At 45.5% G+C, this 26956-nt stretch overlaps 1 protein-coding gene across 1 annotated transcript; it reads right to left on the reverse strand.

The window, feature by feature from the left end:
* Window positions 1–1549: 1549 nt before the first annotated feature.
* zbtb21 (zinc finger and BTB domain containing 21) lies at window positions 1550–19615 on the reverse strand. Its single transcript, XM_056285258.1, has 2 exons — window positions 19525–19615; window positions 1550–8793 (listed from the first exon to the last, which is right to left on the reverse strand). The coding sequence occupies exon 2, from the start codon at window positions 8786–8788 to the stop codon at window positions 5723–5725; it is 3066 nt and encodes a 1021-aa protein (XP_056141233.1). The 5' UTR covers window positions 8789–8793; window positions 19525–19615; the 3' UTR covers window positions 1550–5722.
* Window positions 19616–26956: the final 7341 nt, after the last annotated feature.

A 26956-nucleotide genomic window follows, 5' to 3' on the forward strand; every position in this document is an offset into this window, starting at 1 on the left:
GGAGGTTTATGGATGTGGTGAGGGAGGACATGCAGGTGGCTGGTGTGACAGAGGAAGATGCAGAGGACAGGAAGAGATGGAAACGGATGATCCGCTGTGGCAACCCGTAACGGGAGCAGCCAAAAGTAGTAGTAGTAGAGTAGTAGTAGTAGTTGGCTTCATCCGACTGCAAAAGTCATGGTTCACAAAGAGCTTACAAAGCATGAACAGGATCTCATTGTTGAAAGGTATTGATCAGGAGAGGGGTATGAAAAACCCTCCAGGGCATTAGTATCCCATGGGACACAGTGAAGACAATCACCAACAAGAGGAAAAAATATGGCACAACAGAGACATCACCAAGAACAGGACGGCGCTCCAAAACTGATGAGAAGACAAGGAGAAAACTAGTCAGGGAGGCTGCCAAGAGGCCTACTGCAACAATAAAGGAGCTGCAGGAATTTCTGCCAAATACTGGTTGTTCCCTACATGTGACAACAGTCTCCTGTGTTCTTCATGTGTCTGGGCTATGAGGTAGGGTGGCAAGATGGACGCCTTTCCACATGGAAAAAAACATCTAAGCCCAGCTAAATTTTGCACAAAGATACTCCAGTCTCCCAAAACCACATGGAAAATGTAGTCCAGAACACATTTTTTACCATAATTCCAAAAGGTATGTTTGGCACAAAAACAACACAGCACATCTCCAGAAGAACAGCAGACCCACGGTGAAGCATGGTGGTGGTGGCAGCATCAGGCTTTGGGGCGGCTTTTCCTCAGCCGGAACCGGGGGTTTAGTCAAGGTGGAGGGAATCATCCATCCATCGTCCAAACCGCTTATCCTGCTTGCAGGGTCGCGGGGATGCTGGAGCCTATCCCAGCAGTCATTGGGTGGCAGGCGGGGAGTCACCCTGGACATGAATAGCTCCAAATACCAGTTGATGTTGGTGATGTTGGTGCAAAACCTTCAGGCGTCTGCTAGAATGAAGAGGAACTACACCTTTCAGCACGACAGTGACCCACGGCATACATCCAAATGAACACAGGAATGGCGTCACCAAAAGAAGACCAATGTTTTGGAACGGCCCAGACCTGGATCCAGTAGAAAATCTGTGGGGTGACCCGAAGAGGGCTGTGCACAGGAGATGCCCTCGCAATCTGTAGGAACATTTTGCCAAGTCAAGATGTGCCAAACTGACAGACTCTTCCCCAGAAAGACTAAATGCAACCTATAAAAATAGTCACATTTTCGGGGGGGGGGTACAACATTTACAATAAGCTGGTTGCAGAAGTGTGCACACCTCTAATGTTTTATTGAAGCACCTTCTGATGTTATTGCAGCACTCAAAGAAAGAAAAAGTTGACATGATTTATCCTAGTTTCATTTTCTTTACATCAGAAAAACCTCGTACCTCTCGTAATTGCCATCAAAGGCTATTTCCGTTATTTTGCCCAGAGTTTCAACACGGATGAGGAGTTATGGGGACCAGATTAAGGTTCCTGAGTGAAACATACAGCCCAACACGTCGTTATCACCGACTGAAATAACACCACGAGACAGCAGTCGTGCTTTAGGCCACGTTCTCCATTCTAACGCTTTATTACAGAAATTAGGGACAAAAACGGTAGAAAAACTCAACACAACTCCGCCGCAAGTCTGCAAAAACAACAATAATGCAACCAATAGTAAATACAAATATCCATTATTGCAGTGAAAGCACGGTCATACTATAAAGCCAAAGTTTTGGTTTTACTGACAAAATAGGTACAAAATCGAAAATACAAACACTGCCATGTAGACAAAAATTATATCCTAATTCTTTCCTTGGAACGTCTGTCGAGGAGTTTGTCCACACGGAGTTCAGAGCGCTCCTACGGACACGTGGTTCCTGGAGGACACGTGGAGCCCCCCTGTGGCGGCGGCTCGCTCGCTCGCTCTGTGGAGGGCGGAGTCGCTGCTGCGTCACCGCGGAGCACCTGGGGATTAAACCTGCCGAGCTGCAGCGACCTTTACATCCTGGGACGAGTCCGCCTCGCCTCTCGAGATCAAAATATATATCAGCGGTCGACCCACGACTATACGCAACTGTTAAAACAACTGAGAAATACAATCATGAAGCACAATCCTGAATAAAGACTCTGTGACGCAGTTTAGTTCCCGGGACGTTTGGTGGTCGGCATGGCGACAGGCTGGCGCGCGCTCCCGCGGGACGGCCTCCTACCGACCGGAGCGGGTCGGAACGCCAGGGAGCAGCAGGGCCGTCTGAGATTAAACTGCTTTGTGCTTCCGTGTACAAGAGACTGTCGACAAGATCTTCGAAAGGATGTGTGTAAGGCTATCGGAGTACTGTAAAGCTCGACTCGTTACCCAATGTTATCCTTGCAAAAAGAAAAGAAAAGAGAAACTGCAAGGGTGTCGCGCAACACCCGTCCCTCCGGTGACTCACGCCACCTTCCGGCGCGTCACGTCCGGTGACTTACTGGGCGCGAGGCGCCGAACTCGGCGGAGAGTCCGAGCGCGCTTGTCGGTCGGTGGTGGTTGATCTCTCGCCTCTGCGGTTGTACGTTCTCCACCCTTTTTTAACTCCATCTCAGGTTCAGATGCTAGTGCGTCATGCAAAGGTGTTCTTGAAGTTCGAAAAATGTTTGACTGTCAGATGGGCAAAAAAACAAAACAACAACAACAGTTCTAATGGATAGGTTCGGGTTTTTGGACCTTGGTGCTATGAGAACATGGTCGGGCATCCTTGAGAAGCGTAAAGGCCAACTTCACAAATAGGCAGTATTAAGAAACCCATCACTTGGTTGAATCTTCTTCTTCCAACACTGTCCACTGGGGGGCACTAATGGGACAATAATTTAAGCCTTCAGAAACCATGTTACACCTCCTTTTTGAAAAGGCGACAGACACACGCATCTTCGTTTATTTCAGGTTTGCACAGAACATGCTTTGAATAGGGGCGAAATCCAACTTGGTACTACTTCTTGCATTTGATGCACATTCCAACCGTCAGTAGACGTAAATGGCTGCTGCAGGACTTCCTGCACTTCCTGCACAGGAAGTCCTGCAGCCCAGCAGCGCTGTAGCCTCGTGCTGCCCAGAGTGAACTGGTGTAGCTATAGCAAGATAAAATAATCGTTTACGTTTTGATAGGGAGCATTGTTTGCGCCTACTCTGGCCAAGGTACACATTAAAAGACTTGTGACTGCACGATGAGAGTCCCGTTTTCTAAAAGGAGGCATTGTTTAAGGGCGTAAATGTTGGAGCCAGTAGTGGATCTAGAGATTTTTTCCTGGGGTGGCAAAGGGGTTGCAAGACTGTGTCCCATCCGCGCCTGTGAGGGGGGAGGGGGATTCTAAATCGGCGACTTCTGTTTGAGATGAGTTTGGTGCGGGTCTCATTGACCTTCACCATGCATGTACATAAAATATACTTTAAAAACACATTATCTGATTTATAAATGGGGTGGCAAGACTGTGTCCCAGAGGTGGCAGCTGCCACCCCTTGCCACCCTGTAGATCCGCCCCTGGTTGGAGCCCAGTGGGAAGATTTCATACTGCAGTGATCCGCGAAGTTTGCGTGTTTACGATCCCGAACGGTGCCCGATCACATCTGAATGAAGTCTAGATTTTAAAAAAGAAAAGAAAAGTGAACCATCCTCCAATATTTTGCAACACACGTAGGTTTAGCCTATGCACACGTAGGTTTAGCTGTATACTGAACTGCTGTGCTGCACAAGTGCTTGAGCGTGTTCATTTTATACCAGGGCTTCATTTTGTACCTCGGTCCGCATCCGGGCCGAACGGCAAGTCAGTCCGGATCCAGCCCACGTGTCGAGTTATCAGTGCAATACGTAATTAAGTGCAACCTTTTCTATGTTGTGTGTCGTTATCGCCGAGTTCATGCATTAACGCTACACGGGACAATTTGCTTTGGGGGGTGGCACAAATCTTCTGTCGCACTTACAGTAAGAGTGTAGTTGTCCTCAGCTTGAACAGCGCTATCTCCACTCCACCTGGTTTACGGTCCCTCCAGAGCAGAGGGGAGAAAACCAGCGCTACCGGAAATGACGTTAATGATTAGCCTGACTTTTCGTCAGGGTTAGAGCCAATCAGAGGCAGAGTAGGAGGGGTCTTAGCGGAACATTCGGTCGCCACCCCTAAAACACGAAAATCTGCTCCAGGTTCTTCTAACTCGGTAAATTAGCTAATGAGGTGAGGTTATCGCCAATTGTTCCGGACGTCTGGTCTTGAATAAAAATGATCAGATGCGGACCTCCGAGTACCATATTTCCCGGACTACAAGTCGCACCGGGGTATAAGTCGCACTCAGCAAAAAACGTGTTGCTGCAAGGAAAAACACCATATAAGTCGCTTCGGTGTGCAAGTCGCAATTATATGGTGCTACAGTATTTTAAATTGAGTCACGAGACTGAACAGGGCCGTGTAGTGGCCTTAGTGGAAATGCAGTGCAGTGCAAGTCACTTCGGAAGATAAGTCGCAGGACCAGCCAGACGAGTGAAAAAACAGCGACTTATAGTCCGGGAAATACGGTAATGTGTTTGAGCGCCCCTGTTTTAGAAAGCACAAATTTTGCCAAGTTTACCAATTCAGCTGGTCTGGGCATCTTTACAAACTGATCGTTGAGCGGATCTAATTTCAGTAATAAGAGGCAGCACAGCATTTCAGAATTGTGTTTCCTAAGAAATATTATGCAGTTGTGCTGTTTATTGTGTGGGCCATTCACACGTCTTTCCATCAACAAGAGGAAAAACGTTTGTTGCAAAAAAAACAAAAGAACAAAAAAACTAATTTCAATGACATTAAGAGCTGGTCAACGCAAAAACTACAAGCAATTAAAATACTTTTACAAATCTGACCTGCTTGCAGCCCCCTCCATGATTTTTAACTTGTGTTTAAGTTCAATCATTGGTTTCGGTGTTCTCAGTTCAGTCCATGCACACTGCTGTGCCTTAAGCAGCAGGTAACCCACGTGTCTGAACAATAGATTTTGACTTCATTCAACATACTTAAGGGTTCATTCAATTCTACAATCCACCCAATGTGAAATGACACAAAAATATTAATTAAACAATGTGTAAGAAAATATCTTCACTGGAGAGCCAGAAAATCTATTCAAATTGAAAATAACAGGCTACTAAAGACAAAATACAACCTAATATTCATAATTTCTTGTTCTATAGACAAAAACCTCTCTTCCGAAAACAAAATAAGCAAACATTTTAGATTGTATATCCCTCAATATATATTGTAAAATTAAATAGTTCACCAAAGTGCAGGATTACACATCTGAGTAGGCCACTAATAAATGTTTGTGATTTCACACACACCAAGACCTAAACATACCTTATGCGAGAGCAAAAACACTTCGATATCGAATGTTACCACATCCTCCTAATTAAAGCACTTGTTTCATCAAAACAACTAAATAGATGAATAGAAGCAAAAAGTTAAAGGAAGTCTCAAACAAATAAATGATTATAGTTAATTTCAAAGTAAAAGAAACCACTTATCAACTCATCTAATGAGGAGAAAATTAACTATTAATTGCACACATTCACGGTCACACCTCTAATGCACATAACCACTTGAATACATGACATGGAGGCAAGCAAATTGGATATACATTCAAATTCTTTCTTTAGGGGTAGGCTGAGGTGTGTTATTCTAATATTTAGTACTGTCTCACGGGAAAAATGTACTAATTGAATTTGATTGCTGCTTACAGGTGGCCATGACTCTGTTCGTGGCTCCACAGACTAAAGGCAGTCTTGAAAGTTCTGTGACAGAGTTTACACATGTACTGCCTCTTAAATGTCAGGACAGAAAGAGTGGGTGCATGATAAAAGAGTGTATCTGATTCCTGAGGAGCAGCCGGATTGTCCACGCTGTTTGACTTTGACAGAGGACTGTGACTGCTGTGCTGCCCATCTACATCAGGCGTCTTGGTCTTAGCTACTGATGAGCCACCAGGCTCTGGACTATCAGGCTTATCTGCTGCTGCTGCTGGTGGTGCTGATGCAGCCACTGGCACCGTCTGAGCTGGTTTAGTCACAGAGGCCTGTGGGGAGGGACGTCCAGAGATTTGAAGCGCCAGGGGTGGTGAAGGAGATGGCGATGAAGGGCGTCTGTCAACTTCTTTGACTCCAGCTTCATCCGCAGTTGACATGTGGGACTGGAAGTGGCTCCAAAGGCGGAAGTTGGTTCTGAAGGCTTTGTTGCAGATGTGACAAATGAAGGGTTTTATGTGGCATAGCAGCTCTTGATGCCTTTCCAGATCTTTGTGAGAGCTGAAAAGGTTGCCACATTTCTCACAAGGCCACACACCTGGTTCCTCAAACCCAGCTTTGGTGGACTCTACATTATCCCTCTCGCTAACAGCCTCTTCCATGGGCTCCTCTTTCACTACCAGCTTGCCCTGATTGCTCAAACTCAGGTCCTCAGGCACATAAGATGACGAGTCTTCTGAATCATACATGGGTGGACCTGATGAGTCACTGTAAAGAATATTCTCTCTAGAGTTTCCAGTTGCTATAGGTTTGTCACTGTAATGCCCCTGTTGAAGAATGTCAGACACCACTTCTCTGTTCTCTTGTTGCTTTAGGCTCATCTGGTCTTTAACAGTCATCATGTTGTGGTTGTGTACCTCTACTTGGTGGCGCCATATGCTGAAGGAGGACTTAAAGGTCCGCATGCACTCCAGGCATGTCAGTTTCTTGTACTTACAATGTGCTTCATGGTTTTTCTTGACCGTGGAACTTGAGAATCGAAGACCACAGTATGGGCATACAGTTGCATGCCGACACCCCATCTCGTGGTTACCCTGCTCAACAAGTGAGGACAGCTTCAAACTGCAAAGCCTACAGCAGTAAAAATCAGGATCTGAGTCCTTTTTCTGCTCAATGATTCCATCCTCTTTCTGAAGGAGGACACTCTCTCTTTCTTTATCCTGGTCAGCTTTTTCAGCAGGGTGGGTTCTCAAGTGCTGTTTGTACTGTGACTGGAACAAAAATCCTTTCCCACAGTAAGGGCATATGAAGCTAGTTCTTGACCTCTTTTTGGTAAGTGAAGGAGACTGCAAACCCTGCTTATTCCTCTTGAGCTTCCAAAGTAAAGCTTTCTTTATTTCTCTCTCTCGAACAATATCAATTAACTTCTTCTGAAACTTTTCATCCAATACAGAGCTGGAGGACGAAGCTGGGTTCTGTACTATGCCATGCTGAGTTTGGCAGTGTGTCCAGACTTTGAAGTTGGTGTGGAAACGCTTGTGGCAGATGTCACAAGCATAGGGCTTTTCGGGGTTGTGATACATGTTCACATGGCGATGCAGTCCAGCATTGGATCGAAACACCTTCAAACAGTTCCAGCATTTAAATATCTGCCGTGATTCCCCAGTGTTATCATTACCATCCATGCCAGTGTTCTGAGGCATTGTTTCTGGCACGTTGTCACCATGGGAGAGATGATGTTCATTAAATCCTCTGGTCTTCTTGAATGGGTATCTTCTGTTGTCTGACCTGCCCTTCCTTTTCCCAAAGGAACTGAAGTCAGGCCTAGGACCCTGGTCATAATTGGTTTGAAAATCTTTGAGACTGACAGGTAAAGTGTCCCCAACAGTGATTCGAATAATCTCCAAAGGGTCAGCAAGAGGACTGCTGGGTTCAGCTTTCACTTGCACCTCTCCTTCCACCTGAGTTTCTTTTTCATCATACTTGCTGGGGTGCTTTGACCTGAGGGCCAGTGGAGATGCTGTTTTTGAGCTGCCATTGTGCTCTGGCACTTCTGATGCCTTTGATATCATTTTAACAACCGACTGTTCACGGTTTTGCAGTTCCTTGAGCTCAAGCGTGGGTGAGAAGACTGGGACAGGGCTGTCCATGGACAACGATCTACGCAGAAGGCTTTTTATGAGTGGCCCACTTCTGTCAATTGTCTGGCTTGGAACACACATCTTCCCCTGAAAGGGCACTTTGGTTTGGTAGAGGGACTCTTCCTCCTCCTCTTTAGCAGCAAGGTCAGTGCCAGACTGTAACCTCATGTGCTGAGTATCTGCATCACTGAAAGACACTGATGATTGGAGCTGTGGCCTCTCTGATGTACCATGTAATGAACTGCCTTTTAGTATGGAGCTGTATGGATAGGTGGGTTTTTGTTTAGAATCCTTACTCATTTCAACTGGTTTTCTGATGATGGATTCAGAGTCTTTGACTGATTCTTGTGAGTACTGTTCAAAGGTAGACTGAGCAAGTTCTCTAGTAGAGAAGGGTGACGACCCCTCAGATTCTTTTCTTTCCAAATTTGTGCAGATGGGGAGAGATGTGTCACTTTGGACCCGACAAACGATGACACTCCTCATCTGACTGTCATTTTCATCCTCTTCAGAAAAGGACAGCCTTTTTCTGGAGACACAGTAGGACACATGTGGCCTTGTCGATACAATGTTGGTAAGAAAGGGGATTCCTAGGCTGTAGCCCAGTTCTTGGATTGCTGCCAGACTACCTTTGTCCACAAAGAGTGAGGAGGAATAAATGTAGTTCAGAACTATTTCAAATGCATCAGGTTCACAGAAGTCCAAGTGCACAACTCTCAGGGCTTCTGCATCCGCTTGTGTGAACAGGGACTGGAAATACTCACTGCTGGAAGCCAGAACACTCCTGTGAGCCTGATATCTCTGGTCCCCCACCACCAGGACTGTGTCACACATCTGGCCCCTCATACGCTGCTCATTGAGAATCCCTAACACTGAGAGGGCATGGGAAGGATTAGTGTAATGCACAAGGCTCTCCATGGTGGCTGAAAGAGAAGGCAAGATGTTTACAGTTAAGTGGCGAAATGGAAATACAAAGATAATCACTGCATTGAATGTTTGGTTTGTCACAGGTTTGGAGAGGACATATAAAACACGTCAGTCAGAAAAAATGAATTAGAGAAATCAAACACATGACAAATTGAACAGAACTCTTGCCGATTCATCCTAATTTGGAATTTTATGGGGTCATTATTGTAGCAGAATCATTTGCAAGAGTTGTGTCACTGCATCTCAATCTGTATGTGCATAATCAGATTTGTAAATGTGTAAAAGAATCTCTAAACACGTACTGAGGTTTGTGAATGAGTACAGCAATCCGCAAATGTGTATTCAGAATCCGTGCGGCTGAAAAGTCTAAGTATTTCGCTCCAAGAGCTGAAAATACAAGTCATCAGTTACAACTCAGACGGACCTCTCAATTGACTGTCTTTTTAGATGTTATCTTTGCTACACTTCTGCCATGGCAGATCTGCAAATGCGTGTGGAGATTTGTCTGCAAGTGTACCGCTCTGCCCACACTGTGCCTCAGTAGCTATATAGCCTACATACCATCAGTCAGTGGCAGTACCCAGTGAGCTTAAGCGTGACATTGCTGGGCGGGGCCGATGTAAGGCAGACTAAAGTGCGCAGCGCTGACATAAAAGAGAGGATGCCCTACACTGAAACAGTCTACTATGGAATCTCTGGTTATGAGGGCTCTCCCATCTTACAAAATCTAACTGAACTGCATGAAGATTTCCTATACCTGCTAATACAAAAATAATGTATAATGTAATGTATAATTGATTATAAATGATGTAGAGCAAAACGCTTAATGTAAGATAACGTCCCTACTCACAGCATTTCAGTCTTGATTTTTTTGACAGGTGGAAGTGTTTATGACAAGAGGTGTTTGAGAGAAATTTGAGAGAAATTTGGTTATCATTGATCGCTGTTTTGGTACATTAAGCAACATTAAAGTGTAACCCCCCCCCCAGTCTGAGTCTAACTCTACCCGCTGCATAATTTTGAAAAATGCTAAAAACTGGGCAAAGGGGGACGGAGAGGGGCATGGGCAGGAGTAACCGAGGAGATTCATGAGATGGGCTCGGCGCTTTGGTGCCTCGTTGCCACACACTGCTGCACCCAGTCCCCTCCACCAGCCTGCCTTCTGGCACGGCCTCTGACACCGCCCTGCGAAGATGCCTCGACCACCGCGACGCGGATGTGCTGCAGACAGAAGGGGACCCCGCAATACAGGGCGCAGCTTTCCGGCAGCGGAGAGAGGCGGGCTGGGATCCCCCAGCCACGGGGCTCCCCCAGCCTGACCGACCCAGTTGTCGGGTGGTGCTACTATTGCCACCCGTGGCATGGTGATGTGATAAAGAACCCACAGCACACACAGCTCTCCTTCAGTGCTTTACTGATTGGTCTGCAATCACAGTGTACAATGGACAAAGGGCGATGAACATCAATGCACTCCCACATAACAGCTTTCTCTCTGTCTCTCTCAGTCTCGAGTGTAATCTCAGGGGGAACCGCGCATGTGACCATACCAACGTGCAACAGGTGGCGTCGCATTTAAGATGCTTAACATACGAGATTGAAAACAGCCTATATTGACTGCATTAACCTCTTTTCAATAAAGACATAAGTGCGCTTTTTATTTTAAATATTATATGAAAAAGCAAAAATGAACAAATGATCAATACCTTATATCATTTCACCCCTCTTATCTCCCTCTAGTGTAACCTCCTGGCCCAAACCACTCTGTGAGCATAGGGGTGCATTGTTTGTAGGGATCTTACTCGACCACAATATTACCATTATTACACTTCCACAGCCGTAAAAAAAAAAGCACAAGTCCGGGCCATCATCATCATCATCCTCAGCCACTTCTCTGGGGTCGGGTCGTGGTGGCAGCAAGCTAAGTAGGGCACTCCAGACATCCCTCTCCCCAGCAACACCCTCCAGCTCCTCCTGGGGGATCCCAAAGCGTTCCCAGGCCAGATTGGACATGTAGTCCCTCCAGCGAGTTCTGGGTCTACCCCGGGGTCTCCTGCCAGTTGGATGTGCCTGGAAAACCTCCAAAGAAAGGTGCCCAGGGGGCATCCTAAACAGATGCCTGAACCACCTCAACTGGCTCCTTTCTATGCAAAGGAGCAGCGGTTCTGCTCCGAGCTCCTTCCAGCTATCCGAGCTCCTCACCCGATCTCTAAGGCTGAGTCCAGACACCCTAGGGAGGAAACTCATTTCAGCCGCTTGTATCCGTGATCTCACCCTTTCGGTCTCTACCCAAAGCTCATGACCATAGGTGAGGGCTGGAACGAAGATTGACTGGTAAATTGAGAACTTTGCCTTCTGGCTCAGCTCCCTCTTCACCACAACGGTCTGGCACAACGTCCGCATTACTGCTGATGCTGCACCAATCCACCTGTCAATCTCCCACTCCATCCTACCCTCACTCGTGAACAAGACCCCGAGATACTTGAACTCCGTCACTTGAGGCAACAACTCATCCCCAACCCGGAGGGAGCAAGCCACCATTTTCCGGTAGAGAACCATGGCCTCAGACTTGGAGGTGCTGACTCTCATCCCGGCCATTTCACACTCAGCTGCAAACCGCCCCAGTGTGCGCTGCAATCTGGGCCACTGCACCAAAATTCAAAATGATGGAATAAATAACAATAACTGTAAATTGAGAGAATTTCACATGGTTGGTAGAAAATCTAATAAAGGCGCAAGGTTAGTGAGTAAAACTCCTGTGAATGATGAGTCCCGATCAGCATATATTTGAAAATGAGTGCGGTTTGACAGGCTCGCACTGAAGGGCGGGGCTGGGGGAGTTGGGTCACCCACCTCTGATTTGAGGGCGTTAAAAATTTTGGTTTTTAAATTTCATGACGTAATAATTTCCAACTGTCAACTCTATGTCAGCATTGGCCTTGCAAGGTTCAGGGCTGATTTAAAACAGTAGGTGGCGTGTCGAGCAACTGAAATGTCCATTTTTATAAATTTGGTAAGAAATGTCAACATTAACGCCAGCATTGGTGTGTTTCATCCCCGTGCAGTCATATCATTTAGTTTACAGCTCGGAAAACACGTTTAATTGGCTAGTACCTCTTTTAAGCTTTTTCCCTATAATGGGCGTGAATGGAGAGGAAAACGCCTAACATAAAGTAACGACCGTGTTCCTAGGATTTCGGTTTTGATTTTTTGGACATGGGAAAGTTTTTATAACAAGAGATGTGTGAGAGAGACTTGGTCGTCTTTGGTTGATATTTGGTACATCGAGCCATGTTGAGCTTTTACCTCGTTAAGTGTTTTATATTAACCTGCGTGAGACTGTGAGCCTGAACTCAGGGCAAACAAAACCCGGGAGTTACACACGAACCTCCACACACATTTGCGGATCTGCCAAATGTTATTACTGTATTACCGTCACTAAAAATCAATGCTAAAAAAGACCAATAATAAAACGTTTTCTGACTCCATTAAAAAACACATTTTTGGTGACTTCCATGTTGGTGTAGGCCTTCCATGCAGACCAGGTATGAAATTAAGTGATAATTTATTATTTCTAATGCTCTCACGTTTTACTCATCCTTTAGGTGGAATTAAACGGTAAAAGAAACACATTATAGAATTATTCCTGCCATCTGATTTCGTTCATAACCGATTTAAAATTGAAACAGAAAAATGTACTTTGGGCAAACTGACACTGAAACTTTGGACCATTTATTCTTGTCTTGCAACTGGACACACCAATTTTGGACTGACACTCACTCTTAACACAAATAAGTACGGTCGTCGTAGTCTTTAGTCACTGGAACCAGGTTTGTTTTCAGTCACTTTAAAACATACACTAGCTTAAAACTGCCTTTCGTGATAGCGGTCACTTTCACTGCTACAGATTAATTCAGAGATTGTTAATGGCATATTTAAACTATGTTTAACCCACATTCTCTTATCACAGCAGCGGGAGCACCCTGATTCATAAACTAAGTAATTAGAGAAGATAGCTCACTTCAGTCCATTTCATGAAAAAATATTAATCCAATGTCAGCAACAGTGGCTGCGTTGAGCTTTATGCATGCTCAATAATCCAGGTAAGGAAACACGGGAAGGTGAATCAGTTCATCTGGACACAACGTTTATTGACAGGACCGTTTCATCACTCACCTAATGCCCCTTTCCCACTACACGGTACCGGCTCAACTCGACTCGACTTTTTCGTTTTCCATGACTGGGAAGTACCGGCATTTTGGTGACTGTTAACACTTTTCCGGTACCACCTTTGTCGAGGTTCCATAACAGCTGGAGCGGGTACCAAAGTCAATGCGGACCAGCTACAGAGGGGGTACGGTTACGGTGATGGAAAATGACACGCTGCGAGTCGAGTCAAGTCGAGTCGAGCCGGTACCATGTAGTGGAAAAGGGGCATAACTGACTTCTTCAGTCTCAACCGACTGCAGGTATCCCCACCCTCATACAATACAGTTGCATCACGACCGAAACCAACGACCAGTTTCATATGCAAACAGGCGTGACCATTAACTAGAGCTTCAGTGGCCATGTGTAGAGCTAACGCTTCAGGCCAGGACTCCGCAGTCTACACCATCTACAGGCCTGTGGCCACTCTTTCAAGGATGAGGATGTGCACCTCCTTGGTAGGGAGGAACGCTGGTTTGAACAGGGAGTCAAAGAGGCCACCTATGTGTTACAGTTCCCAGGGGGTTGGGATCCCATGAACAGGTAATAACTGTGGACAGCCTGTTAGGAACGGGGGAAAAGAGGAATAACGAAGAGGGACAGTGTTTGCTGTGTGCTTCAGTTCTGCTCGTCAGCATCTGAGGAAACACAGCAGCTTTCTACGCTATCTAGCTAGCGCCCACTCCCTCTCAGACAGCTCCCCCCAAGGTGAAAACTAGAGCAGCGTTCATCTGAAAGTATTGGTGAGACTAAAAATCAAAAACGAAAATATTCAAGAAAATGAAAAGTAAATTAATTCAGTATATCACAAAATTGTGACCATACATTTAGTGGGCGTCACACGCTCCTCAACAAGAAAAATGGCTCCTGACATAAGAACTCTCCAGACTGACTTACACCCCAAATGTCCAGTAACGGTAAGCACTCAAGGTAAGTTTCTATACTTAGTACCCATATGTGGGAATACTGTAAGGCATCCCTGGTGGGTGGGGTAGTGTTCGGTGTGGTAACGTCTGATATGGATGTGTGAAATGATAAGGTGGGTGTACTGTCTTTCCCTCTTCTCACCACTGAGGAAGGAGGGCACTGGCAGCAAGTGACAAAACCTTAATTAGATTACGACTCTGAAGACGGTTAGTGTTGCCGACAGGTTTAATAATGTTGAAGTTGTGAAACTATAAATAAAAACATAAATCTTTAATTACTGGAATAGCAGTGCATAAATTCCACCAGCCTTGGTCGTGTGGCTAATAAAACAATCTAATCTAATCTAATCTAATCATAGTAACAATTAACTTGCCATTACAGAGCACACGTGTTCCTCCTTATGTTCTAATTAACTGAACAATATGGTGACTAAATGGCATAAGCTTAACAAATATCTAAATATAAGTAAAGATATGCATCAAAATAAGAATATACCTACAGACGACGCCACGAAAGACAAAAACCGATATAAACGGATTGCGGCGAAGTCCGTCAACATGTCATCTCAATGTAAATAAACATACTTCCTGGCTGTTTTAACTTCCTGTGTCATGACACCTAAAACTATATGCAATCTGCATTAGTAGAATCCACCATGAGATGGCAGGAAAGTATTAAACTTTATGACTGTAACAGCACAGCGGGACTGCTGTCACCGACACGGAGGGTACACTCCAAACTGCTAAAATACTGACTGCAGAGTATGGCTGCCATTAAAGCTGGCCTAATGTTTGGTAGGTAAATGTCTGTGTTGTTTCCTTGCTTGGGTTGATCTTCTAACTGACTATGTGTAATTGTCAGTTATGGGGTAGTTTTCCGGGGCGCAGGCCCCTCTCTCAGGGTGAACGCATTCCAGGGTGCCCTGCCCTTCACAAAGAAAAGAGAACTCTTCCCAGCGGTCCCGCCAGCTTCTCCGGGATTGCTTGCATTACTGCACTGGACACCTTGTAGTGCCTATCTCTGCCACCCCGGGTTCGGGGATCTGAACCTGACTCCCTTTTGATCGACTGGAGGCGATTCTGAACAGTGTCCGCCCATCTCTTAGGACTGACAGACCCATGTTCAACTGCTGTTCACATGGAACCCTTCTCCACTTCGGCCTTCAAAGTTCTCATTTGAATATTTGCTACTACCACCAAGATCTGCACTCGCAGCAGCTTCACCCGTACCAACGTGACTCATCTCATTGTGCAGCTATTTGAGGACCATTGGTTTTTACTGGGCAGGTAAGACAAACTGACGTCGGTGGCTGGTTTTGTGGTATAAAAGTCCGTTTTCAATGTGGAGTTTGCTCCACTCATGCATAAGTTTTTTGACTGCATCACTGACTCCTTGTCTCATCTGCTTGGTAAGTGTCTTATTTGTCTCTTTGAGTTTCATTATCATTCCAATGGCTGGATCGGACCTTTGAGCTTTCACCAGTACATTGTGGTTGACAGGGGTGGACTGGGAATGAAAAATGGCCCCGGACTTTTTGACTCAGACCGGCTCACCAAACCCCCTCCCTGTGCGCGCGATACACCACCACCCACACAAACCACGCCACACTTTATGTAAACAAGATTACTGAACAATATATATAACAAGAACTTTAGTAAAAAAGAACAAGGGGAACATGTTGCTCTCAGGAGGAGGCTGGCTAGAAGGAGCACATTTTGGCACAATGGCACTGGCAGCATGGTGGCAAGAATTTCTGTAACCATCTGACCAGTAAAAGAAATAATACAGGAAGCAATGTGTTGGTGAAAAGACTGGTGAGTTGGCAAATCATAGAATAAAATAAAACTAAACATATTCAGGCAACTTCTCCATCTCCAATCAATGCAGAATCCAAGTGGATTTTTGATTGATTGATTTTTACATTTTTAAAATGTCATCTTGTTGTGTTGTGGGTTGCCAGAACAGGTCTAGCAAGACTAAAGGTATTAATTTCTACCGCATTCCATCGGGGAAAGACCGTTCAATAGACCCTTTTATGACCTACAGCAAAATCACGTCATCACTGTTTACCAACTGTAAAAGGGTCTATAGGTTGTACTGACTAAGAATATGGTAGCAACACACTGGACTGTCCTTGTAAGACGAGCAGCTCTTGTTCACCATCTCTACCTCGTCCTCATTTCCTTCAGGTCTATGATGCTCCATAGTCCTGGTTGTGTATTCTTCAAATCGCGATTGTTTTAACCTAGTCCACTGTTCTGTCAGACTCATGAGCTCATTCTGTAAACTGGCCACCATTGCTCTGCTGTCAAATTTGATCAAAAAATGTGCTTTGTTCTTGAAGGGCTGCCTGTGGAAGGCCACTGGCTCTGGGTGTTAGCGGACTAAAGTTTTTAGGGTCCAGAAGAGCCACGTCAGCATACACATTGCCATTACTCAGAAACCGCCGATAGATGCTATCTATAACTGTATCCTGAATTTGATTGTGGACACCAATCCTGTATGCACTCTCTGCCCCAGTAAGTCTCATCTTGTGCCATCCCTCCAGGCATGGTTTTTGATGACGTTGGCCCCAAAAGGGTCTAAGAGTTCAACATTTCTAAAATTTCGCTGTAGCACATCAACCTTTTTTTTTAAATGTACTGCCCATCCAGGTGATTGGTCAGGTGTGATTAGTCAGTACATGAAAAGTGACACTGATGAGGGCTTGTTTCAACAAAAGGCACCCAATATAGCTAAATAGCCAGCTAGCGAAACCGTAACATTGCTCATCTTATCCATGTTGTCTTCTCTCTTACCATTTTAGCTAAAAACCTCGACTAACAGGTGAACTGGTATCGTCGGGTTCAATGGGCTGCTCTCTCTGCTCTCTGGTGCCAGTGCCTTCAGGCTCACTAGGCTGAGATGATTGACGGGAAACGGCACCAAATGAATAATTTCTTATTTTAAAACATTTGGCTGCTTCGGCCTCAAGGGACTTCAACCTCTTCTATCTCGCCGCTTCTCAGCACCACCTTTACGTTTTTTTCTTTTTTTTTTGTTTGTCCATCTTGCTCCACTCCACTACTTATCCAAATGTCGGCACTTAACAGAGACGGTAAAGGGGCGGGGCCCACGAAACGTTAGAATGGACCGGATCAAAAGTAATTGGCTGGGAGAGAGAGGCTGACAGATTTAATACTCAACCGCAGCGGGCCGGCAGCCCACTCGCCTAGGCCAGTCAGACACACAACACTTGGTTATTTTTATTTAAGTGGGGGCTGGGGTTATTTATATTTTGCATTGCATTGAACTCAACTGTCAAACGGCCCACCGGGAAAACTCCCAGTGCGCCAGATGGCCAGTCCGCCATTGGTGGTCGATCGCAGGCATAGGGTCTGGGACACTGCACTCAGCTGAGCTGTCTCGCCTCATATTCAGGACTGCAACCCATGCAACCTCTTGCACCTTTGCCCTCCCATGTAGCGTCGACAGCTTTTTCAAAGTGGAGCTTGCTCCATATGTGACGAGGGAACGACCATCCCTGATGGTGGGGGTGGGCTGAGAGTACACCTGTTGCCATCTTGCTGTAATTGCAACCATTTCCAAATCCTCCGTGAGTAGTATACATGGCCATTGAAACTCTAGTTAAATCTTATGGCATTTTGCTTATGAAACCGACTGGTTTCGGTCATCATGCCACTGTACGGTTTATAAGGGTGGGGGGGCACCAGCAGTCAGTCGAGACTGAAGAGGCCGCTTAGATGAGTGACGAAACGTTTCTCTCTCACTAAACGTTTTTATTATGCATGCTCAGTAATCCCGATAAGAAAATCAAAGCAGGTTGAATCAGTTCATCTGGACACAACGTTGATTGACAGATACGTTTCACCGCTCGTCTAAATGACCTCTGCGGCCTCAACTGACTGCAGGCGTCCCCACCCTTACGAACCATACGGTGGCATGACGACCGAAACCAACCATCGGTTTCATATGCGAATATGGGCGTGAACATTAACTAGAGTTTCAGTGGCCATGTGTGCTATTCACAGAGGACTTGGGAATGTCTTGACGCTTGTTCAATAATCCAGGTTAAGAAAATCAAAGAAGGTTGAATCGGTTCATCTGGATACAGCGTTTACTGGAATACGTTTCATCACACGGCCGGTGAAACTCTAGTTAATGGTCGCGCCCATATTTGCTTATGAAACTGGTGGTTGGTTTTGGTGGTCATGCCACTGTATGGCTTATTATGTTCTGTATTGTTCATAAGGGTGGGGACACCTGCAGTCAGTTTACGCCAAAGAGGTCACTTAGACGTGTCTGCCAGTAAACGGGGTACCCACATGAACTGACTCAGCCTTCTTTGGGGGATTTGGGACTCACAGTTGAAGAGGTCACCCCGATGAAACGTTTCCCACTAAAGACGTTGTGTCCGCACGAACTGACTCAACTTCCTGCGAGTGTCTGCGAAACGTTTTGTCCAGATGAGCCAAGTCGCCTGTCTGTGAACACTGCTGTTACATATGTTTCTACCGAGAGGTCCGACCCACGCGGAAAGGCCCAGAACAGTTCTGTGAGACGGTGCCAACAGCCACTCCGCGTCCTCGGTTCCATTCATAAACAACACATGTGTGTGTATAAGCGACTGTTCCTCACCCGTTCGCAAGAACGAGCGCGCCTAAGAGCACGCATGCGCAGTGCGGTCTGGTATACGGACATTACATCACGCCTGTAGCCAAGCTACGGAGCACGTATGTTGATAGGAAGTAAGGCGTCCGCGTATTGACCGCTGGGTTGCGGCAAGACCCAGGGAGAGAGAGACGATCGAATCAATAAACCGACGACCCGGCGTCGGGGGGTCCCCCCGCGGGGTCCTCCCCCCCCCCCGAGGGGTGCACATTTGTAGCGGAGTCGCGACACCGCAGACAATCACAGCACACAGACGGTGACACACACACACAGAAGCACACGGGGCCGACATGCCGCGGAGGCTGTGCAGAGAAGCGTTTCCGTGCAGAGACGCAACACGTATGTGTGTGTGTCTGACGCGTGCATCGCTCTGCCCGTCGCGCTTCCGCTCGGGGGGGGGGGGCTACGTCGGGGAGGGGGGGGGGGTCAGGTCACCAACGAGACGTGGCTAAATCCTGACGGCGGTGAAGTTGAGGGGAAATCTTAAACCAAAACCGGGTCTCTTTCTGGTGTCGGCGAGCTGCAGCGGAACCGGGCCGGTGAGGGGGGTGGGGGGGGGGCTCGTATGCAGAGAGGCACGGCGCGGCAAGCGTTTGCGATGAAGGGGGGAAAAGTTGCATCGATGATGGTGCGTTTCAAATCAATGGGAGCCACGTTTAATTCCCGCACCACAACACACGCGAGCGCGCGAGCGCGCACGCCCGCGCCCGCTCCGGTTTGCTCTGGCCCGGCCCGGCCCGGCACGGCGCAGACGAAGACCGTGGTGCCACAACGAGGCAGGCGGGCGGGCTGAAGAAGAATCCCCCCTTCCAGTTACGTCAGGGAGGGGGGAAAACCGTCTCCCGACAACACTCCCCAAAACTTAAGTACGGCCCGCCTCGCCGTTTCCCCCGTCCAAAACCAAGTTTCCGGCCAGCGGAACTTACCCGGGTGGTCAAACCCAAAGCGGGGGTCCCCGCGAGGCGGACGGGCGACACTTTACTCAGGGTTCGGTGGGACGCGCGCCGATCGTGATTCCATCCATCTTGAATTTGACGTCATCCCACTCCGGGGATGAGGTCATCGCAAGGAGCGCTCGTCACGTGTCGCGCGTCCCCATTGGCCGCGTCGGCGCCGTGGGCCGGGCGGGGGGCGGACAGGCGGAGGCGGATTTAAAGGGGCAGCTCGCGTGTGTGTGTGTGTGTGTGTGTGTGTGTGTGTGTGTATTCCTTTATTATTTCCCTCACTTTGTTTTATTTTGGTTTGTTTTTATTTAACTTCTGATTTCAATGTTCTGTATGTGTTCATCTTTCATCACCTTTTTTCCAATTTGAGCATTTTCAGCTCATTGTAAAGCTCATTACATGGCGTTTCACGTGTGCAAAGTTTGATAATAATCATAACAATGATAATTACATTTACCAGAGGTGGTGCAGAAAGTCAAAACCCTAACCGTGTCTTTACTCCACCCGTGCACTAAACCATCAGATTTGCACCGACTAGTTTCCCAAATTAGCTGGTTTAATACATGGATGGAGTAAAGACACGGTTCGGGTTTTTACTTTCTGGACCGGGTTTTTCCACCGCTGACATTTACATAGCGCTTCCCTAGACACCCAAAAGTGCTTCAGAGTGAAGGGGGCAGCTCACTTCAGCCATCACCAGTGTGCAGCACCACCTGGGTGATGCACGGCGGCCATTTTGCACCGGAACTCACACCACACATCAGCTTGAGGTGGAGAGGGAGGAGTCACTGAGCCAGTTACGTGGAGGGGTGGTGAGGTGGCCAGATGGAGAGGGCCAGGTTTGGGATTCTGCCAGGACACGGGGAACCCCCTACTCTTTGCGATAAGCGCCATGGGCTCTCTAATGACCACAGTGCATCAGGGCCTCGGTTTAACGCCTCATCCGAAGGACGGCGTCTGCTGCAGCACAGTGCCCCCCTCACTGCACTGGGGCATGGGGTTTGATATTTGTTGTTTTTATATGCTAACACTTTAGTATGGGGAACATAAAAAACTTAATTACTAGTGAATTAGTAATGATCAAGATGTCACTTTAGTATGGGGAACATATTCTAAGTAACAACTTAATTTAGAGTAATTTAACACTATGAACACTTGTAGTGTTGTGTGTTGTTATGTAAGAACAGACCATATTCATTAAGTGTTAGTAAGGGAGAATAACTCTTCTTGTGGTACTACCACCTTATAAAGGCCATACTAAGCAAGGCATATTGAGATGGTACTACTAATAAGCAATACTTCTGAGGTTATAGAGGGAAAACTCATAGTTAATGGCTTACTGGTTGTATAATAAGGACATGCAGAATAAGGCATTGAGTACGTAATAATGACCAATTAAGAGCCAATATGTTGCTAATTTGCATGCTAATAAGCACCTAATTAATGCTGAATATGTTTCCCATACTCAAGTGTTACCGATATAGTTATTGATACTTTTAATTCTAGATGTCACCATTTCGCCCTTTGGTAACATACCTTGTCCGGTATTTTAAATCAAATAGTGAAACTTATATATCATTAATTAAATCCACTTATTCAGTTTGAGAAACTAACTTCCGCACACAGGGCCACTGAAACTCTAGTTAATGGGCACGTCCGTATTTGCACATGAAACTGGTTGTGGGTTTCGGTGGTCATGCAGCTGTTTATAAGGGGTGGAGACACCTGCAGTCAGTTCAGACTGAAGAGGTCACTCAGTTGAGTGATGACGTATCTGTCAATAAGGGTTGTGTCCAGATGAGCTGATTCGGCCTTCTTTGATAACTTCTCCTCTAACCCCTCAACATGTCTTTAGATGTGAAGTGGTATGGTGTGTTTGCCATCGGAGAGCCTTGCAACTTGACCTGAGTGTCTCAGCCAATTTATGCCAATTATTTGCTGGGATACCCCCATCCCACCCCCGCCAGGACCCAGAACGGTATTAGGTGGGATTAGGGAATGGATGAGGGGTGCAGATACAGTTTATGATGCACATGGCTCCTATCCCCTATGAAACCAATTATGTCGAGCCAAGGACCGAAATGAAGTGGCAAAAGCATGGCAATGGCTTTGTGTCATTACTGTTACCCAGTGGGAACCATTTGTTTTGTTTATCTGGTCTGCAGGCCTCTTCCAGGAAAGCTGTCAGCTACCTAGCAACAGTGTCATGACCCAATCAGGAAGTGCAATAATAATAAATAGTGCAGTGCCTCAACTGACTGCATCTTTATTTCCGCCCAAAATTGGACATACATCATGATTCGATGTATATCCTCTCGTTGTGGTGCTCAAGGAAAGCTGAAGACGATTTGGCCTGTATGTGGCAGTGAAGCCCTACACCCTCCTCCATCACTCAGCATGCCCCATTGCTTCAGCACATGACCAGCCGTTATCCACAGCAACGGAAGCAAGGTTAATCAGACTCATTAGAAGAAAATAAACCCCACGAGCGTGATGATTTACATGAGCTTACTGTTCCGGGAGAAAGACGTGTCACACACAGGCTGCCGAGAACATCTGACAAAACCTATACAAAACACATATTTCGAGTTCAAAATAACTTCTATATTGATAGTACACACAGGCCACTCTTGCAGTATATTTCAGATTGCTAAAAGAATGAAGTTATTGTTGTGCTGTGGCCATTGTCCTGGTTTTATGTTTGTTATAATTTACTTTTATAAAGGAGCATACGAACACAAGAAAACGTGGTAGAACAAACGGTTGGTCAGCCATGCGTTCATACAGATGTTACACTGATGGAAATACGGGTCAGTTCATGGATCAGTCACAAACACAATCCGTTTTCCCCCCAGTATTGCAAGAACCTGTAGATTTAGTGAAAAAGCCATGTTCTCCATACTTTGAATATTAGTCACTATAAATATATATAGTATCTATCCAGTCAGTCTTTGTTACAGCATTTACTGACAGATACGTTTCATCGCCCCCGATAACAAAATTGCTGTGGCCCGGACCCGTCCCACACCCAACTTTCATCTTTCTGTCATCCGGCCCACATACCACGTGGAATGATGGCACTTGGGCGGTCCGCTCCTGTTTTCCAGATCTGGGTCAGAACCAAGCCACAGCGATGCCGCATGTGCCACATATTTGCCAAAGGTGGCCCATATGTGTTTTGTGATATTTGGGTCATATTCACCATTCACCACACGGGCCACTTCAGGGTCACATCCAGATCACATGTTGCCCAGAGCACCGCGTCTTTGCCAAAAAAAGGCCCACATTTGATTTGGCGTATTTGCTATCATACATGTGGGCCACTTCAGGCTCACATCCATTTTGTCAGGGCCAGAAGACGACCATCAGTGCCGCATCACTGCCTGAAGTGGCCCACATCCGGATGCTGTCTGGGAATCATCTAAGTCTCGACTGACTGCAGGTATGCCCCTTATAAACAATACAGTGGCGTAACGACTGAAACCAGCGATGGGTTTCATATGCAAGTATGGGCATGACCATTAACTAGAGTTTCAATAGCCATGTGTACTATTCACAGAGGATTTGGGAATAGTTGCAATCACAGCATTGTAAGATGGTGACAGATGTACTCTTAGGCCCCCCTCGGTTCTGGGATGGCCGTTAACTCTTCACAGATGGCCTCTGACTCCCCGTTCAAACCAGCGTTCTTCACTACCAGGGATGTGCACATCCTCATCCTTGAAAGAGTGGCCACTGGCCTGTAGATGGTGTAGACTGTGGAGTCCTGGCCTGACGAGTCAGCGCTCCTGTGTTGTGCCATCCTCTTGGCCAGCGCCTGTTTGGTTTCTCCAGTGTACAAGTCACGACAATCCTCCTGGCACTTAACAGCTACACTATATTGCTCCGTTTGTGCCAGGGGACCCGGTCCTTGGGCTGGACCAACTTCTGGCACAGAATGTTTCGTGGTTTGAAAGCAACTGAGACGCGGTGTTTGGAAAATATGCGTCTCAACTGTTCCGACACTCCCACCACATACGGAATCACCACTGGTTTATGCTTAGACAGCTGATGTCCTTCTCCTCTGCTCGACTGGCCAGCACATTGTTTGGGCGTCTTCCTGGATTTGACAAACGTCCAGTTCAGATAACCACACTTAACCAAGGGCCTGTTTAATGTGGGATTTATCCCCTTCCCCAGCCGCTGTGTCGGTGGGGACGTGGTCAGCTCGGTGGTCCAGCATCACGTTGTACCCAGATGAACTGATTCAACCTACTTTGATTTTCTTACCTGGATTATTGAGTGTGCATAAAGTCATTTCTCGCTCAATAAACACTGTGTCCAGATGAACCGATTCAACTTTCTGTGACATGGAAATGATCTGCCTCCAACATAGACCCCTTCCCCTTTCACCTGTCTGTACACTTCGAGTCAAATTCTGCCGACAGAATTCTGAGCACATATTCAACCAGTCTCCCTCCGAAATGACAAGTCCAGATTCTTTATCCCATTTTAATTTAACTTTATTTGTTGAATGTTTCTTAATCTATTGAATACTTGAGGATAATGTTGAAACAAGTTTCCTGTTGTCCTTTTTTTTATACATGTAAAGAAATATGTCAATTAGGTTGGTATCACATTTCTCCGTAGATTTTATCTCATTATTTATATAAGCCCTGGTTTGTAAATACCTAAAAAAAAGAAAAATCAAAATTTCCTAAACCATATATATCCGAGATATTCTGAAAGCTAGCCGATTCTCCCTTTGATGAAACTGAACAGTAAGAAGTGATGCCAGTTCTATACTGATGCTTAAACCTCCTGCCAACCCTTGCTGGCTTGAAGTCCGGGTCAAAAGTGACCCATTTCAGCAGGCTAGACTGTCTTTCAAGTGGTGGTGACTTGCATTCCTTAAACCAGATTCTAAGAGGAACTTTAGTCCATTGATTTAAACTATTATAATGCTGCTCATACAAAGTTTTGCTACCCAATAAAGATTGTAACGGTATATCTAACTGTGATACTCTGGGTTACAGCAGCTAGCGATCTTAATTGTGCCGCCTTACATGTCAAGCATGGTAGTGATCTACCCCTTTTCTCTTCAGACAGCTGCAGTGTTTTAATTGAATTCTTGGCCTTCTAACCCCCCCCCCCCCATATGAATCTTGAAATCAGCTTATCCCATTCATTAAATTGTTTTAGTGTTACTTCAACTGACAAAGATTGAAAAAGATATGAGTTGGGTAAGTACATTCATTTTTATTGTTTCTGTCCTTTTATGTATATCTAAGTGCAGTTGGGACCACCTACCAATATCTGACTTGATGTTTTTACTCGTGGGACAATAATTATTTTCATATATTTTGGAAATTTATCTACTTAATGTCTGATGAGTTCCATTTGAATTCAAATCTGTTAAGCATGTCTTTCTGAGGAGTGTAGTTATAACCTAATTTTTTTTAGCATATTTAATTTCTATCCAGAATAAGTTCCAAAATATTTTAGTGAAGGCATTAGTCTAGGAATGCTAACCTCTGGTGCTGTAAGAAACAGAAACACGTCATCTGCATATAGACAAATCTTCTGCTCTAAACCTCTAAGTATCACCTTTTCACCCATAATCGATTGTTCTAAGGGTTTGATAAATAAACCGAAAAGGGTGGGGCTGAGAAGACAACCTTGGCGGCAGCCTCTCTCCAAGTTAAAAATCTGAGAGAGGTGTCCGTTAATCTGTATTCTGGCATTTGGGGAGGACTATAGAGTTTTAATGCATCTAATAAAATTGTCTTTGAAGCCAAATCTTCTCAGCACCAAGTGCAGATACTCCCAACAAACTGAATCACATTACTATGGCTCTAGTGTTTTTAGGTTTAAATTACTATGTCCCTAGTATTCCCCTTAATCACATGATCAATTACATGTGACACCTGTCTAATATTATTTTGTGTCTGCCTATCATGTACAAAACCTGTTTTGTCTGGATCCACTAGTTCTGGTATTATACGTTCTAATCGTTTAGCTAATATTGGCGCATACAACTTGTAGTCTATGTTTAGTACAGAAATTGGTCTAAATGTGTTACTCTTTTATGTCCTTCCCATCTATAGGAATAACCGATATTATTGACTCCCTCCATGTTCTTGGTGGTTCAACTTCTTTAAGTGTACAATTAAAGTAATCAAAATGTATGGGCACTATTTGATCCTTAAAGGCCTTCTACCACTCGGCCGGAAAGCCATCAGTTCTCAGTGCTTTATCAGCCTTTAATCTAGAAATTGCTTTCCGTTAACTCCTTTGTAATCTCTGCCATTAGGGCTTTATTCTGTTCTTCACCTACGGAGGCTAAGTCAAGTGATTCTAGAAATGTATTTATTCTCTGAGGGCTAGCTGCATTTGGTTCCTTATATAGGTTTCTATAGTAATTTTCAAAAATGTGTTGGCTATCCTCTCTTATGACCCGCTACTTTAGTTTTAAGGGCCCTAATTTCGTAGATGGTGCTCTCTGCCTGTTGATTCCTTAACCTCCATGCCCAAAACTTCACGGTCTTGAACCCTTTTTATAATATCTCTGCTTAATGAAGTTGGCTTTTTTCTCTCTCTGATTCTTCCTCATATAGTTTATTTATTTCATTTTTGACATTTTTATTTGATTTAATATATGGGGAGCCTTCCTTATGATGTTCCCGCTCGAAAACTTTCACATTTCCTTGAAAATCCGACAGCTTTTTATATGCATCTTTCATTTTTCTGTGTGATGTGAAGGCTATGAGCGTTCCTATGATCACTGATTTTCCAGCATCCCACAAAACACTTGGCGATACTTCTCCATTATTGTTGTTATCCATATAATATTAAATTCCTTCTGTGCATATTCCTTGCATGTACTATGATTTGTTGTCCTGGTTTTCAATGACAGTAAGAGTGAAGAGGATAAAAGGGAACTTCTTCCTCACCTGACACTAACGGCTGCCACAGACTTGGTTACCTGTGTGGAAACCAAATCTTCAGGGACAGTGACTCAAGGATCTCCCTCCCTTCCCTTCTGTTATCACAAACATGTTTACTGCTGCTGACATCGCCAAGTTATACTTAAATGGCAGCTTGTGCATTAACCAAAATGTCAACACAAGGCCCCGAGTGACCTTTGCTAGCATCTTCTGTTACAAAGCCAAATGCACTGGTCTATATCACACCAGCTTAGTAAGCTGTTATGGTTAAAATAGCAAGATGGGCATTCAAACACACACACACACACAAAATCAACTTCGTTTAGGAATATAATTCTTACTGAAAATTCACACACAAACACACACACACACATAGGATGTAAGTGTGCTTCATCTGTATGACAGAATGTAGCTCAAATGCATACCGTGTAGCTCACTTCATTGTCTTATCCTCCGCTACCATGACAGTGTGGCTCCATCTGGAGCCG

The sequence above is a fragment of the Lampris incognitus genome, chromosome 8, assembly GCF_029633865.1.
Source record: "Lampris incognitus isolate fLamInc1 chromosome 8, fLamInc1.hap2, whole genome shotgun sequence".
In the NCBI taxonomy this organism is placed as follows: domain Eukaryota; kingdom Metazoa; phylum Chordata; class Actinopteri; order Lampriformes; family Lampridae; genus Lampris; species Lampris incognitus.